Source organism: Macaca nemestrina, chromosome 16, assembly GCF_043159975.1.
Source record: "Macaca nemestrina isolate mMacNem1 chromosome 16, mMacNem.hap1, whole genome shotgun sequence".
Taxonomy (NCBI): Eukaryota; Metazoa; Chordata; class Mammalia; order Primates; family Cercopithecidae; genus Macaca; species Macaca nemestrina.
The window spans coordinates 93,259,740-93,276,787 of record NC_092140.1 but is presented as its reverse complement, the minus strand read 5'-3'; the positions used below and the strand labels follow the sequence as shown (position 1 = coordinate 93,276,787).

Here is a 17,048-nt window from a genome sequence, read left to right as displayed (position 1 = left end):
AAAGAGTTTGCACCACTCCAGTCCAGGGAATGTGGTGAGCTCAGACCCTGAAGATGAAAAGGATAACTTGGAGAAGAAGTGGGCAGCCAGGAATCCTTCTAGAAAACTCCCTTTGGAACATCATGTGTTTTCACTAATTTGTGGGATCTAAAAATCAAAATAATTGAACCCATGGACATAGAGAGTAGAAGAATGGTTACCAGAGGCTGGGAAGGATAGCGGGGGCTGGGAGGAGGTGGGGATGGTTAATGGGTACAAAAAAAATTAGAAAGAATGAGTAAGACCTACCATATGATAGCATAACAGGGTGACTACAGTCAATAATAACTTATTTGTACATTTTTAAATAACTAAAAGAATATAATTGGATTGTTTATAACAAAAAAACAAATGCCCAAGGGGATGAATACCCCATTCTCTATGACGTAATAAGTTCACATTGCATGCCAGTATCAAAATATCTCATGTACCCCATAAATATATACGTACACCTACTATGTCCCCACAAAAATTAAAAATTTTTAAATTTTAAAAACAACACTCCTTTTGGAACTTAAAATTCTGGTTGGACAGTGGGATGGGGCTGAAGCTAGCCAGGGAAATTTTATTTAAAAGGCTCCTCAGATAATAACTGCATTTGGTTTTTTATGACAGCAACATGGATAATAAACTGAAATCCTATCCAGATACAAACATGAATAACCAAATTTTAACCAGAACCCAGATAAATCAATCATTCAAATAAGCTGATTTTTTTTTTTTTTTTTTTTTTTTACTGGGCCGGCACTTAAGCTTTTAGGCCTCGGGGTCAAATGACAACAAAACTGCAGTGAGTAAATATCATAAATTAGAAGCAGCCCCGTGCCAGCCATGGTGGGTGGCTCCTCCTGTAGCATCACTTCCTATACCCAACTTCCCATTCTATTTGCCCAAATGTCTCAAACGCATACCCTCATTTCATATTCCCCCACCCTAGGTGGAGTCCCAACATCTTGAGACCTCAATTTAAGAACAAAGCCAACTCTCATTTACCAGCTAGTAAGAAAACAAACAAAATAATCTGGCATAATTCACCGCTATCAAATCTGAGTTTGCCCATCCAATTGAGGTGGGGGGGATAAAAAAAGTCTTACAATTTTCATTAATTCTCCATGGTCCCTACTAATACCAACCAGCCAAATACTAACGCTTTTTCCCCAGGCCCTTCCAGTGGCCAAATGACTGTGAGAATTAAAAAGGAATCATTATTGCCAGTGCCATCATTTCATAAAGATCTACCTAATGAGATTTCAATGACATTTGAGGAGAAAAGTGTGAAAATCTCTTTTTTTATGGTGCTCGTGCTAGCCAGCATAATATTATGTAAAAGCATGAAGGGCTATTAAAATCACATTTTGACAGTTTTATTTGTTAACAATTTGCTACCCTTACCTGCCCCTGTAGCAGCTCCAGGGCTGCAAGGCAAAGCATCAGCTCACTGCAACTCTCATGGAAAACCTGAGTGTGGAGTGAAACCAGAGAGTGGCCCTGGACACAAGGGCCCACCGATCTCTATGCAGGTTACTGTGCTACTTTGCTGGTGAAAATCCAATCCATTCAACTTGGTATTATGAAAGGATTTCAATGGAATTTTTCTAACAATTCTATGTAATAATTATTTCATTTTATTCTCTAGCAGGTATCTATTTTTGCCTGTCCAACATCCTTCTCTACATCTTCTGATAACGGAATCTCTTTCTGCAAGGAGCCTCTTCTATATGGTTTATGCAGGGCTGATGCCTCTTGCCTCCAATTACACACCCTAGTCCTGTCACCACCACCCACATAAGGTGACCTGATTCTTAAGAGCACCTCATCCCTGTTAGTCTAAGGACACTGAGGAGCTTTGGTACCTTAAACCAATAGTCATTGGTGGGGTGCTGAAATCAACTGGTTGAAAAGGGAGATATCCAGTGTTTCCACTGGTAGCCTGGTCTAGCAAACCTTTTCACTGGTTTACTCAGTAAGTTCAGTGGATGGTGTGGTGCTATGTGTGCTCTTCAGTCATATATCTGCAATTCCACTTAAGGCAAAGCCACTGGCTTTGCTTCAGTTGCCTTATACATGCTTAGAGCATGATGTGACCACTATCCTCAGACAGACCCGGCAGAGGGAAGCTCTCACTAGCACCTGGGGGGCACCCACTGCCATGGGTATGAGAACAAAGGCACCGTGAAAACAAACCATGGCTGACATGGGTTTTCACAACATATTATTATGCTTCTTAATTATACATGCTCAATGTTGAAAACGTACTAATAGAGAAAGTCACAATGAATGAAAAAAGTCAACTCTTGCTCCATTATGAACACCTAATTTTATATGTTATCTGTCAAAACAGTACTATGGTAATATCTTTGGTTGACTGCTTTTTTCACATAAGAATACATTGCGAATATTTTCTCATATAATGATATTATTTGTAAAAAATGGGAAATTTACTTTGTTTCGAGAATGATGCTTATTTTGTAAAGATTTGATTTTTGAATACTGCCAATTGCATTTCCCTGTAGGGAGATTATAACATCAAGGTAGTCAAGAGAAAATAGTTCAATAGGACCTCACCAATGTAGACGGATGGTGGAGAAGGCTGGAAGCCTATGGGAGTTAAAAGAGATTTACAAGCTGTTTATTTAACGTAGTCTCCTAGCTACAGACAGTCTATGGACAAGGCTCTGTAGGACTTCAGTCAAGTCAGGAAACATAGTGAGCACAGCAAATTTGCTGTCCAGGTTTGCAGGCCGCATCTCACGTTACAACCTCATTGTATTTTTAAGCTGGTGTGTCTAGCGTGCTTCTAGGGTGCTTGGGAACAGTGTGTTCTCTTAGCTAAGCATTTTAAGAATGTACACTTTGTTTTACGTTTTTCTCAGCATAGCAAATACTTTTTCCATAGCTCACTGACAGGTATTTGGTATCCTTTTTAAATGACCAAAAATTCAAATTAGGGTCAAATTAAAATTAATTATAATCAGAAAGGTAGCTGGCTAGAAAGAATCTACTTGGAAAGTTTATTTCTATTGTGGAAAGTTTTTGAAATCATTACGTACGAGTACATGTATTTATGCTGTTCCTACAAATCTCCTTGAATTTCTATGGACAAACTGGCTCCAATTTAAGTAGGTGTTCTTTTCCAGATGCTCATTCAAAGTACTTAAGAGAAGTAGGGAAAAGAAAGAGTGTGATCGTCATGGGATTTAAGGAAGTAGGCTTGAGAAGAGTGTTTTGTCTTTTCCTTTAAATTGGCCTATTTGGTGGGCACCCTGTTTCTAAAAGACTACGGGTACCAGCATAGCAGGATGACTCAACCAGCGCAAGATGCCAGCAGTGGCTGCAATTATCACTATTAAAGTATATCAAAGGTGTTAACATTTCAACGGGCTTGTGGTTGTTGGCTTAGAATAATTTATATGGCTAAGGTAGCTTCATTAGGAACTTTACTACTTCAGGAGAATGACTCCTTTGTCTTCAGACAGAATTTCTCTAGTCAAGTCCCTATTTATTGAAGGTGCATTTCTTTGGCAATACATTAAGCCAGTTTTGTTAAAATCAATGCCAGGGTATCCATCCCATCTATATATGGATACAAATGATGCAATCATTAATATTACATAGAACCATACACTACCACCATAATCCTGCCAGGAGGGCTTTATTGACCTTAATCACAGATACAGGAAGGAATGTCAGATTTTTTAGTAGTAACAGACTTGATTTACATCCCACGGCATGGCATCAGGATATATGTTTTTGCACTGCTAGAATTAAGTTATTTTGATATGTAAAAGACCTTAAATTATACCAAATATACTTTTTTTCCTAATATTCCTAACGTTTTCTTTCCATGATTTTCTAAGTTACTAAGAGGAACTAAAATACAGGTTATTTGGAATGAATTTGAGATTATTAATCAATGAACATTCAAAATAGTGGATCAACTTATAAACACCCACTTTATCTATCCATAATTAGAGGCAATCTTTTCCTTGATGTGCAATAAAATATCTGACTGTCAGCAAGTATCTAACAATAGGAAGAGGAAACCTGAAAGACCTGTATAGAGTGGTGACACCTACCTACTCAGTCAAGACAGAGACTCTCAGCTCTGTTTACATGGACTTCTTTTCCAAACTCAAGAATGAGAGACATGTTGAGACATAAAATTCCTTCACCAATTCTACACATAAGCCTTGTTTCCTAGGCCTTGAAATATCTTCTGGAAGCTGGATTCGTAGTAAATCTAGTCACTTAATTCCTATTAGAGTAAAAGAAGATCGAGCAAATTCTCTACCTAAGTAGGTTTATTCCTAGTCACACAAGGGTTATTTTTAATCAGCCTTTTTCAGCCTGGTTGGAGAAACCATAGATATTATGACATATGACATATATGTAAATCAAATACATGATACATATTTACTGTTTATTTTTAATTAGCCTTAAATGTATAATTAACACATATATAGTATATAGTCACATGCACTTATGCATTTTTTTCTTTGTATGCTCACAGTGACCCCCTGCCCTTTCCAGCTGCCATGTGCAGTGCTCCCGCAACTAGGAGGCATACCCTTCCCACCTCACTGATGTCATGCTCGGCCATATGACCCACTTTGGCCAATTAAATGTGAACAGACATAACCTGTGCTAGTTTCAGAAAAACACCTCGAGAGCCATCCCCTAATCTAGCCGGCTTTCCTGCTCTTTTCCCTTTACCATGAGGCTAAGGGATATTCCTTCAGCCTAGGTGTTGGAATGACGACACTGGGGACAGAGACACAGCAGACCAGCTGCTGACATGTGATATAAGCAATAAATACATTTGTTTTATGCCACTACAACTTGAGGGGCAATTTGTTCAAGTGGCATAATCTAGCATAAGCTAATATAACACAGCTGCCAGCTATTCATTCTATAGATGAGGCATATGGAAGGCACTATGGACCTTTATCTCAACCTGAAACTGTTGCTGGATGTCTGTAGTCGTGGTGTAGAGATGAACACAGTCTCAGTAATCATTTCTGCACCGAATTCTGCTTCTCGGCCTACAGTGCATGATCTACATGAATTCCAAAAAATGTCATAAACAATCCTCACATGCATCCATGTGTGTGAATGTGTGCTCATATACACATTTGCACCACAGAAAATCGAAAGTTCAGTTGCAAGTGAATGAGGAAACTCATCAGAAATATATTTTCCATGCCTGTATTCCCCATAGTATTTAAAAAGCAAAAAAACGTTTACAATCCCCAAACCCCAGTCAATCTCAGAGAAAAAGAAAGCAGAAAATAGATGCTCTCCCAGCCAAATAGTTTCTGACCAGATTGTTTTGACTCAAGTTTTCCATGAAGCAGAGTAGTTCTTTATTCTCCTCTTTCATTTGGTACAGATTGTTCCAATCAGGCGCTTGTGGTATTTCTCAGGGAGGCTGCATGCATACATCCCCAGCTTTTTGAAGTTGTGCAGCCACTGCCTACCACTAAATCCCAAGAGATTCTTCAAGATGGAGTCAGTTAAGCAACTGAAATGCAAGGCAGGGAACACAGAGTTGGCCAGACAATTAGAGAGAGCGTCATCACTTGCAAGCATTGGCCAAAACACCTCCATGTTGACCCACCAAGCCAGTAGAGTCTTCAGTAATCCTTCTTGGGGCAAGTGCATGAGATTCTGCAGATTGTCTCTCTCTCTAATTCAGTTTCTCCAGCTTCTGTAGGAAAGGTGGTGAACAAGAGTCCAGGTTGCCGTCTTGATATTGGCTCTCAGAGCAGAGCTCCATCTTCGACAAAGTTGGCCAAATGACCAGTATCAGAAGGGCCTGTGGGTACTCACTCTATGTCGTGCTGATGATTTCTTGTGTGGGGAAGAGCAATTGCTTTGGACACATCCCACCACCACTAGGAAGTCAGATTTCTTAGCTTTTGACAGGTACTCTTCCACCCTACATTGCTTTAAGATTTTTCTTTTTTAAATGTTAAAAAAATGCATGTTTTTAGGGATGCAAACTCCAGCTGTATCTGTTTTCAGACATTTCTGAACGTCTATGCTTGTAAGAGGTTATCTGCTGTTTGATTGGCTCAACTCTTTTTTAGCTCTTGGTACTCCAATTACCCAAGAAGATTTCACCATACCAGGGAAAAACTTGCCATGTAGGCGAAAGAAGGAGCACAGATTCTGTTAGGATAAAGTCACTCCAAGACTCCTGCGGGCCCTTTTCAATTCCTTTGCTCCTTTTGGGGTTGACATGGCAAGATAGATACAGCTTGGCCGAAGCTTCTGACTCCCTTTGCAAGGCTTTCTGCATGTAACTTCTCAGCAACTGTCATTTCTGGATCAATCAAAACTAGTTTTTGCTTAATTTAATTCCAGGAAAAGATTTCCACAGCTCAAGTATAATCCTATTATCTGAGTATACACGAAAACTTGATATTGTATGTATTTTCTTAAAAAATTCCTTGGCACTGGCTCAGAGTGTAAATAAAATATTTACTGGGATTTTTCAACATGTCTTTGCCAGTTTTCTGGAACCCTTTCTACTTGTCTGCTGAACGTAGGCAACGGCATTGGCGGTGTGAATGATTTTCTAAACATGCATCACTCATTCCAGGAATAAGGATTACATTCAAGAAATGAAATTGTTACTAGGTTTACAGCTATCAATTGATTCATTTTTCCCTATGCTCTTCAAGGCCAAAGATACTGCTGAGCTTAAAAGTTTGCTCTCTAAGGGATTTTTATTTGCAGTTCATTAATAGATACTGACAGCACATATTCCTTATAGAAGGAAATTTAAAATGAGTTCAGGTATTTGAAATAGCTTTACTTGATTTGGGATGGAAGAGACGAAGCTCTTCACTGAAGACTTAAGAAACTTAATTCCTATGCCGCAACTCCCTTTTCTCATCAGGCACAGTGATGCATCAATGACTTGATTCACGCTACAATCTAAACACACGGCATACTGAGATTAAAGTTAATTGAGGCATCCCATAAACATGCCACAAATGTAATCCAAAAGGTTAAAAGAGTTACATCAACTATAAAAATGTTTTAAAGTTTAATATAATAGAAGTTCAAAAATTCCAGAATATTTAAAATTGTGTAGCAGATAACTTCAAATTTTAAAGAACTCTTTGGGCCTTCATAATTATCATCACAAAATCTTAACTGAGGATCTTCATATTTTGATGTTTTAACAAAGTTGGAAACAGCAGAAGTACATGCTGTGTAAAGATACATCTATTTCTAAAGGGAGGTGCAGGTGGCTACCTTGTCTAATATGAATAGAACTTAATTCCCTGGCTAGCTTTGGGGAATATGACAACTTTTGCTAATACAGTCAGTATGACGGTCTTGGCTAATCTGCCTGACAAATACTCACTGAATTCAGGTATAAAAAAGATCATTTTCCGTAAAAACAGATTTGAATAAGAGATAAAAGCGGCTTAAAATTCCTACTTAAGTGAAATCTGATTGTAAGAGTAGCAAAATCTAAACCTAAGATTTGAAAAACTTACACACACCCACTCAAATCAAGGCTAATGCACTGATAGAACGAAAAAATGCGAACCAAATCAGCCATTTAAAAATGCTACCAATCCTTTCATGACTAAAGTACCAGCAAATGGGCTCTATTGTAAGATTTTGGTGATGCTCCTTACACAATTCTGGCATACTGCAAGGCTGGCAAATCTGTCAAAGTCAACTCAAGGACCAGCTGAGCTAGGGATATCACTGGATTTTAGCAGCATTCATGTCAAACCATATGTTAAGCAAGAAGGCTGTCAAATGAAGGTACTATGCTTATTATTTGAAAATCAAATAAATGATTTCAATTTTCTGTTACTAAGCAAAAATATAAGCAAAAAGAAAACGAAAGTAATGGAGGAAGGGAGGAAGGAGGAAGAAAGGGGGGAAGGGAGGAAGAAAGGAAAAATGGAAGGAAAAAATGAAGGAAGGAAGGAAGGAAGGAAGGAAGGAAGGAAGGAAGGAAGGAAGGAAGGAAGGAAAATATTGCCATAATTCTACCACCTAGAGATTGATCAATATTTTGTTGGAACATCTCTTGTTCTTTTATTATGAAGATGTGTTCATGTATCTAGGCTAAGTATACTATCTATTTTACATAATCTTTAAATAAAATTGGAATCTGCTTTTGCACTCGACAATGCATTTTGAACATCTTTTTATGTCAACAGATGTCCTTCTCAAACATTCTAGGTGGCTTGAATAACATTTCTACTGACATTACTTTAAAAAGCATCTTCTTTTATCAGTTCAGGCTTCCATAATCATGGGTTAAAAATAATAACTCCAGTTCTCTGGAGGCTTTCATTCTAAATAAAGAATTTCGCCAGAACGTGCATCCTGGTGAACGTATTTCAGGGACTACTTCTGGGTTGACATTTCTCATGTTATTTCACATTCTGGATTAAGACACATCTCATATGGTTTTGATTTATATTCTCAGCAGACTTCAAAAAGGAAATTCCAAATGGAAGTTTATTCATGTACCAGAACTATGTTTAAATGATGCTGCAGGGATATCTTAAACTAACAGGAGCCAGGAAATTCAAAACTAAGGTCCTGAACCATATTCCCACCTCTTCCTTCTTGAATGTCTTAGGTATCTGCAAAGTGGAGATTTTATGTAACAGCTGTTTCACTTGTCTTTGACGTTCTGCATATGGCTTTAGACAATTTCAAAGATACATTTTACTTTATGTAATAACTTGGTATTTCCTGGTTGCCGAAGTTTCAAGGTTGTACTCAAAAAAAAACAAAACAAACTAGACCAAATAAAGAAAATCTCCACATCTTATTTTAATGACTAAATGAATATCTGGAGTCTATGTGACTCCCAAAATTCTTCAAATAATCAAAAGCAAAACATGATCCAAATTTGTAAAACTAGCAAATTTACCAAAAGAGCAACTCTTTAAGACAACACTATTTTTGTACAGGGTTCATATTATTGCTTTAAAGAGAGTTTACAATGAAGATACATTCTAATTTCATTTTGTTCTTAACCAATGGCATATCTATTTCTGGAATAAAGCTCAAGTTTCTACTCTTATTGAATATATATACTTAGTTTTACAGATGAACTTTTTAAAAAGAACCTGTCAATGTTTTTGGAAAATACTCCTTTATTTGAGGGTAAAATTGAACTAAATGGGTGCAAGAGGGGTAAACATGGCATCGGGCAGTTAGAAGTGAGTCCAAAATTCTGGATTCACCTCTCATTACCTGTGTGACCCTGGCCTGGGTAGGTTAACTCTGGCATGCCTCAGTTTCTTCATCTATAGAATGGGAATAAACGAGAGTACCTACCTCAGAGGGTTACTGTAAAGATTAAATGATTGCATTTCTGTAAAGTATCTGGAGACAGTATTTGCTACTATTACTAGGGCAGAGGTGCTTATGTTACTTTCCCATATTAGAAAATAGTGGTTCTGATGGATGGTCTCTGATTCTCTTTTCTCGGCTCTCTTCCTTTGGCATTCAGAAGTGGAAGGCATTTGTCTTTACTTATTTATTCAACAGACACCTGCTGGGTGCCCCTGTTGTGAAAGACTGCTGGTAGGTGCTGCAGGTGAATGCAAGGCTTGGGGCAGTGGGTCCTACCCTGTAGGTCTTTAAGCCAAGCAGGGATAGACAAAGACCCATCCAGGCACTACTACAACCAAAGAAAGCAAAAGCCGTGCAGAACAGGACACTATCCTCTGGGTCTCAGAGCAGGAGGGGCATTTTGGATAAGGTGACCAGGAAAAGTCTTGCAGTTGAGGTGAGATTCAGAAGAAGGCAGAAGAAGGTTAGCCACACGTTTCTGCCATAAACAACTCATATTCTCCCCGCAGATGAATCTGGAGCTGAGATTCATGTGAACTCACAGCCTTCTTGGAAGTAGATTCCCATGCTCCTCCCTCTGTGCCTGCAGGAGGGCCCTGGGGTCACATGCCACCCATCAACCTGCCTGGAGATTCTTCCCATGACAGGTATCTAACATGCAATTCATTTTCTGCAATGCACAGAATATTTCATGATACTCTTTCTGTTAAATGAAGCTGTATCTCAGGAAGCCATGCTTCACACAATGCAGTGGTCTTTAACAACACGTAATGAGAGTCATAAATGAGATGTGTCCCTTTGGATATGTGACATTTGGACACATTCAGAAATATGACACCTTAGGATAATGGCAGTAAGAGCCTTCTCCTAAGAGGCTGTTACTTTTAGGATATAAACACCAGGCTGGGGAAGACAGTCTTGCCATTATGGTTCACAATGTGCTTACCAGTTAATAAGTAAAATATTAGCAATCACATGCCTGATATGTGGGGATCTCAAGGGCAAAGATGTGTTAAAACATAACCAAACACGCCAGGACCTTGGGAAAGAAATCTGTATCAGACATGTGGGCTTCATTAAGGGAAATGCCTTCAGAAGATTATTTTTCCATGTTATGAGAAAAAATCTGAACAAGTAAGTAAATTGTGAGCAAGGGATATGGGCTTCCTGTGGACTAATGACTGGGAGAAGTTGTGGGTTAATGTGGAGTCCAAGGTCATTGATCTCAAGAGGTCGTGAATCTCCCAGGTCGGCTTCCCAAGGTCATTCTCACTATGAAAAACATGCTAGGTGTGTATTCAGGGATCTGCTTTGTGAGGAGGTGACAGGGAAAGTAATTCAAATATCTTTCAAATATGTAAATACATTTACATTTAAAAACAAAGAAAATGTTGCTCTTATGCATATAATGATTATAATTAATGCTCCATGACTGCTTGAATTATCCCTAGTGCCAAACGGAAAATTTAGAAAGCCGTCCTTGAACCTTTTGTTTCTCCAAAATAAGGAACAAGTAAATGTCAACATATAATTTTTTTTTTAAATTGAGATGAAGTCTATCTTGCTCAGTTTAATGCATAAACTGAGAGCTCTTTATCTGGGGTTTTTAGAAATAATTGAGAGGCCTGGGAAACCCTTTGTATGCAAACATTGTTGTATGTTTTTTGTTTTTCCTGAGGTTACATACCTTTCATCAAATGTGTGTATTTATTCTACCTCTAAGGTGTTCTCCTTTAGTCCAAGAAGAAGATAGCACTATGCCCCTTGGAGGCCAAAAGAGTATCAGCTTTGTCCTGCTCTGTTCCCTGTGGGCTATCAATTTGTGACTTTGAAATTTGGAGACATAAATATTTTATCTCTCTGTCTTCCCCCACCCCCCCCACACACGTATATTCATGCACATGCATTCTGTAAATATGTCCTAGGTAAAGCTGCAAACATCCTTAAATAAATATGTGGATTTTGTATCCTTTTAAATTTTGACATTGCAGGTACACATTACCAGATTGGAAACCAGATTGCATCTTTACATCTCATGTTCTTAGCCTCGAGTCTTGCAAATGGCTATCATTTAGTACGTTGACTGAATGCATGAATGACTATAAGAGGAAAACATTTATAGATCTGAAGGCCAATAAACACCCAAAACATCTCTCAGATATTCAGGTTCCTCCAAACTCACCAGGATGTTGTACATATGGGAAAATGTATTGTGAAAGTCCTTGCAGACTGTAAGCCCCATATAAAAATAAGGTAACATTATTCTTCTAGTTCTGATTCTGCCTCTGAGGGACATGGCTATTCGTGGGCAGCGATGTCTGGCTATCTCGATATTGCTACTGTTTTCTGAAGGGTGGGGCATTTGACATTGTCCTGGCACTGACTGGGATTGTTGCTTCTGCTGGCTCCAATCTTTCCCTTTCTCTCTGGATGGAATCCTTAGGAGTTCCAAGTGCACAGAGTAATGGGAGATTTGGTCTTGGAAGAAGAGTAGTGAGAACAGATTTCCCTGTTTTCCCACAAAAGAATCGGTCTCCCTTTTTAAGATCATCTTAACCTGACTGAGGCATAGTCATATCTGAGAATAATTAATCACAACCATAGAAAAAGAATATCCCAGGACTTTCAAATATTTTGATCACAATCTTTAGTAAGAAATAAATTTCACATAGTTGTGAACATGCACACACCCACACATGTACACACATCATACACACACAGACTGAAGCAAAGTTTCACAAAACAATAGCTGCACTTTATGTATGCAAGGAGATCTGGCATTTTTCTGTTCTATGCTTTCCTATTCAGAATTACTAGTCATATCCACTGACTTCATCACCCGTCAGTTTAAAAACACTGTCTAGATAACACTCAGTTATATGAGATGCATCTGGTAAAATATATTAATGTAAAAATGGAACACAGTTCTACGAGTCTGACACTTGAGGGTCTTCTTAGATTCATCCTCTCTCTTCCAGTCCCCCCATATTCTCACCACACAACCCCAGGACCTGCTGAATTTGACTCAAATATATTTCTTAAACTTCTACCTTCCTCCCCACCTCTGTCTCCTGGCCTTGGTTTACCAGAAGTATCCAATCTTTTGGCTTCCGTGGACCACATTGGAACAAGAATTGTCTTGGGCCACACATAAAATACACTAACACTAATCATAGCTGATGAGCTAAAAAAAAAAAAAATTACATAAGAAATCTCAAAATGTTTTAAGAAAATTTACAAATTTGTATTGGGCCACTTTCAAAGCCATCCTGGGCCGCAAGCGGCCTGGGGCCATGGGCTGGATGAGCTTACACAAAGAAAATAAACAGATACTTCCAATGGATTTATTTATTTCCTCCTATATGTAGTTGGAATAGAACATGCCCATACTTCTTTCAATGCAACAAAGCTTTCCTTCAAATTTGAGGAAAGTCTATGCTCCAAGAAAATGCACTGTCCTGTAGCTTCTAAACACTCTTGGCCACGCTGCCTTGTTGAAGAGGCTCAGGTATACATTTAAAAGAGAAATCTCATTTTCAGAGAGATGATCTATTTATTTTCAACAACGGCCTCCATGCATGCCGGAAAATGTGGGGTTCAGGTAAATTCTGACTCCACTCTAGACATTTATGGTGCTTGGTTTAGACCCTCATTTTGTCTAAACCAGGACTTTTGCAACGGAACCCAATAGCTCCCCCTGCTTCAGTTCTTGCCTTCCTTGAATCTCTAATGTGAAACTATGTTCATTCTCCTTCAAACTCCTTCATGTCTCCCTGTCACCTGCAGAATAAAGTGCCAGCCCATCACCGTGGCCCACAGTGCCTCCTGGCCCGGCCTCTGTGTGCTTCTGGAGTTCATGAGAAGTCATGTGAAGCTGCCTGGAGATCCCCAGTCCCAGGCCGCTGTTGCATATCCCAGACTTGTGCTTACACTGTTTCCTCTCCATCTGTCACATTCCTCTCCCTTTTTACCTCCTGACTTGCTCACATTTATCTCTAGCAAGATTTAGCGAAGACATCATCTCCTGTATCCCGGGTTAGCTCGGCTCTTCTCTGGACTTTCACGCATTCATTATGGTCCTTAGATTATACTGAAAAGTTCTTGTTACACATCTCTCTCCCCCATTAGACCACAGCTCTTCGAGGGTAGAGGTTGCCTTTTTTTTTTTTTTATACTTTAAGTTCTAGGGTACGTGTACACAACGTGCAGGTTCGTTACATATGTATACATGTGCCATGTTGGTGTGCTGCACCCATCAACTCGTCATTTACATTAGGTTGCCTTATTTACTCTTTGTATCACTGGTGCGGAGCAGAGTGCTTGGGGCTCAGCATGTGCTTGAGACGTGCTGAATTAAGGAGAAGCTGAGAGCGACTTTCTTGCTCTGCATAAATCTCAAGGCAGAGTGGACTGCAGAACGCTGATTTATTCCCTGCAAAGGACTTGTACATTGCTGCTGGCCAAAGATCTTTTGCAAAGGAAACTTCTGCCCCCTGAAAAAGCTCTCCTGTTCTCTTTTTTCTCTCCTGGTCTGATGTAAAGAGGCCAAAGGGCACACGCCAGGCTTTCATAGCTTTCTGTTCCATTCTATTTGAGAAGCCTGATGCTACTGTTGCTGGGGCTGTGGTTGGACTGTGTGCCAGACCCCAGCCTTAATCAATAACAAGGAATCTCATGAAGCTTGGAGGTCTTCCAAATGTGGGTTTGGAATAGTGCTGGGAAGTCAGATTTCATGAGGGGAGTCATCTCCAATCTGGAGGAACTTGGGAGAAGGAGGGCAGTTCCGGTGATGAGCAAAGGATTAGGTCACCTTATGAGCAGGAATGAGGCCTGATCCAGTCAGGACCATGCAAAATCTCCCTGAATATGCCCTGGAGGAAACCCAGTTCCCCCAGGCTACCCCATTCACACCTCCAAGGGAATCATCCAGCCAGTCCAAGATGGCATTCCTGGGGAACAGGAGATGTGGGGGTGTTTTTAACTACAGTTCAGTAATGCCTCCCTTCCCATGAAATGTAACCACATTCAGCTATGATTATTCTGGTTCTCGGGAGCAGAGGAAATATGCGTGATGTAACGGGATGAGTTTTGGGGGTCACTGAACTAGTCAGGCCTGCCTATAAGGCCTTTCTCTCTACTTTTAACTTCTCCCTCCTGAAGGTGTAGCCTGTTGGACACCTCCTCCAACAAACCTTTCCTGAACCCTTTGATACTTATAGCCACCTCCACTCTATGATCTCTGGCCATCTTGAATTCTTACTTGTCCTGTTAGATATAACTGTGACTGCTGTCTCTTTTAGAGTTACAGCGTGAGCTCAGTGAATCTGAAAACAGCAGGGACAGTTCTGTGGTGGTTGGGGTTGCTGTGGCTGTTGTTAAGAAGGAAGATACAAACAAGTTTGTATATGGGCATGGCTGCTGCTGCTGCTGATGGTTGATGGCCATTGTTCATTTTCAGAGAAAGAAAACTAGGCAGATCTAGGGGAAAGAAATAGATGTCCCTAGTGAAGAAAGTAAAGGTGGGAACAGATAAGGGGAAAGAGACAGTAAGTTGGAATTTTAAAAAATCTTTCAGCGAGGAAGGTGGCCATGGGGAGCTGGCTGAGTGTGAGTTTACTCTATGTGTCCCTGAGCAAGTCTCATTGCATCTCAAAGCCTCAGTTTCCTCATTGCAAAATGTGCACAACATTATATATACTCTTCAGAGTCATTGTAAGGATGTGAGAAACTCCAGAACAAGGAAGAGCATTTAGTTTACTGCTGAAATCCTGGTCTCTGTCACCGGGATTTGAACTTGATGTTATGTTCACATTTTGTTAAACAAAATGAATTATGTAATTTGACACAGAGCAGGCACTTAAAAATTGGAGCTATTATTATGAACCGAAATGAATACTTTTCACAATTTCCACTGATGAACCCAATGGCAGAAGAAAATAAACAGATACTTCCAATGGATTTATTTATTACCTCTTATATGTAGTTGGAATAGAACATGCCCATACTTCTTTCAATGCAACGAAGTTTTCCTTCAAATTTGAGGAAAGTCTATACTCCAAGAAAATGTACTATCCTGCAGCTTCTAAACACTCTTGGCCACGCTGCCTTGTTGAAGAGGCTCAAGTGTAAATTTAAAAGAGAAATCTCATTTTCAGAGAGATGATCTATTTATTTTCAACAACGGCCTCCATGCATGCCGGAAAATGTGGGGTTCAGGTAAATTCTGACTCCACTCTAGACATTTATGGTGAACCCAGGTATCAGCCCTTAAAGAACTGAGACACACACACACAGGCCACCAGTGGCTGATGTTGGCTAAGCTTAAGATCACAGGATGAAGGAAGAATCTCTGCTCAGCAACATAAAGTGCTTGAAAACAAAGACTTTCTTGACTATATTTCTATAAAATAGCAGGACATCTTTTGTTCTGAAGGCAATTTATGCATTTTTTAGGAGTGCTACCAACATCATGCAAAGATAACTTCAGAGACAAAACCCAAGTCTGATCACTCTCTCCTTTGCTTACAGTTCTCCATGGTTCTCAAATCTCTCCAAAGAAAAATCCAAATTTCTGAGGACACTATGAAATTCTTGAGCTCAGCATGGGTCCCTGACATATACTTCTGTGTCTCAACTGCCCACATCCCTGATAGTAGTTGGCAATGGAGCTAAACAACTCCTAAAACCGACCTTCCAACCGACTTAGTTTCCTAAAACCGACCTTCCAACTCCCATCCGCTGTTCCCTATAGGCATTTTTCCCTCTGTCTAGAATGACATTCTTCTGCTTTACGTGACTAGCCAACTCTTTTCCTCTCTGCCTCTCTGATTCCCAGCTCCAGTTCTATCTTCTCCGCCGTGTCCTTCCAGACCACCTGACCACTGCGACTGAGGCCATGCAAGGCTAAGTAAAAAGTTCACAAAGGTCTATCTTTTGTACCCACATGCCCTTCTGATCCAGCACTTACCCCGGCACTGGAATTTCTGGTTCACTCTGCCTTTCTGTTTCCCACCACAGACAGTGTCTTTGCATTCTCCGCACCAGCACAGCACCAAGCACCACAAAGGAGCTTGGTTAACGTTTGCATGGAGAACTGAGGACGGTTCCAGCATAGAGGTTCAAAGAAATTCAGAGCACGGAGCAGATGATAGTCCTCTCTCATGTTTCCGGTTGCTAACAGTGCAGAGGAACCTCACTGCTCCCCAGTGACCTGCGAAGCCTCAGCTGAGATTCCAAGCCTCCACACTTCCTTTCCTCATTGTTTTCATTCCCATTAAAAAGGAACACCAAGGATTTGTATCACAGTCTCAAAATAAAGTCCTAGAGAAAAGGATTCTGTTTGGAACAGAAAGAACCACACACTTTCTAATGAATCAAACCCCTAAAGAAGACTAAAATGTAAGGTGGGGTATGTTCCACTCATTCACATTCTCAACAGAGTCTTTTAGTAGTGAACAGAACTCCCCTCTTATAAAGAAACAGTGCGATTTATATCATAATTCCAGTGGTTAATCTTTTGCTTGAAATTTCCAAATCTTTCCTTAGATGCCCTTTAAGACCATAAATACAGTTTTAAAACATTCCACAGTTGACTAAAAGTAGCAAAGATGATGATTCTAAGAGACTTCCTTCCTTTTCCTTGGTACAAAAACGACCCTCAT

At 39.8% G+C, this 17,048-nt stretch overlaps 1 protein-coding gene across 10 annotated transcripts in view; it reads right to left on the bottom strand.

Moving 5' to 3' along the window:
- Positions 1-17,048, bottom strand: part of LOC105486007 (StAR related lipid transfer domain containing 13) — a 553,767-nt gene that overhangs the window by 69,973 nt on the left and 466,746 nt on the right. Inside the window, exon 1 of one of the 10 annotated variants that reach the window (XM_011748644.3) lies at positions 16,355-16,514. The exons of the other annotated variants lie outside the window; for them this stretch is intronic. Within the exon in view, the coding sequence (XP_011746946.2) occupies positions 16,355-16,499 (145 nt within the window). The 5' untranslated portion in view covers positions 16,500-16,514. Of the gene's footprint in view, positions 1-16,354; positions 16,515-17,048 lie in introns of those variants that run through there. 10 annotated transcript variants of the gene reach the window in all.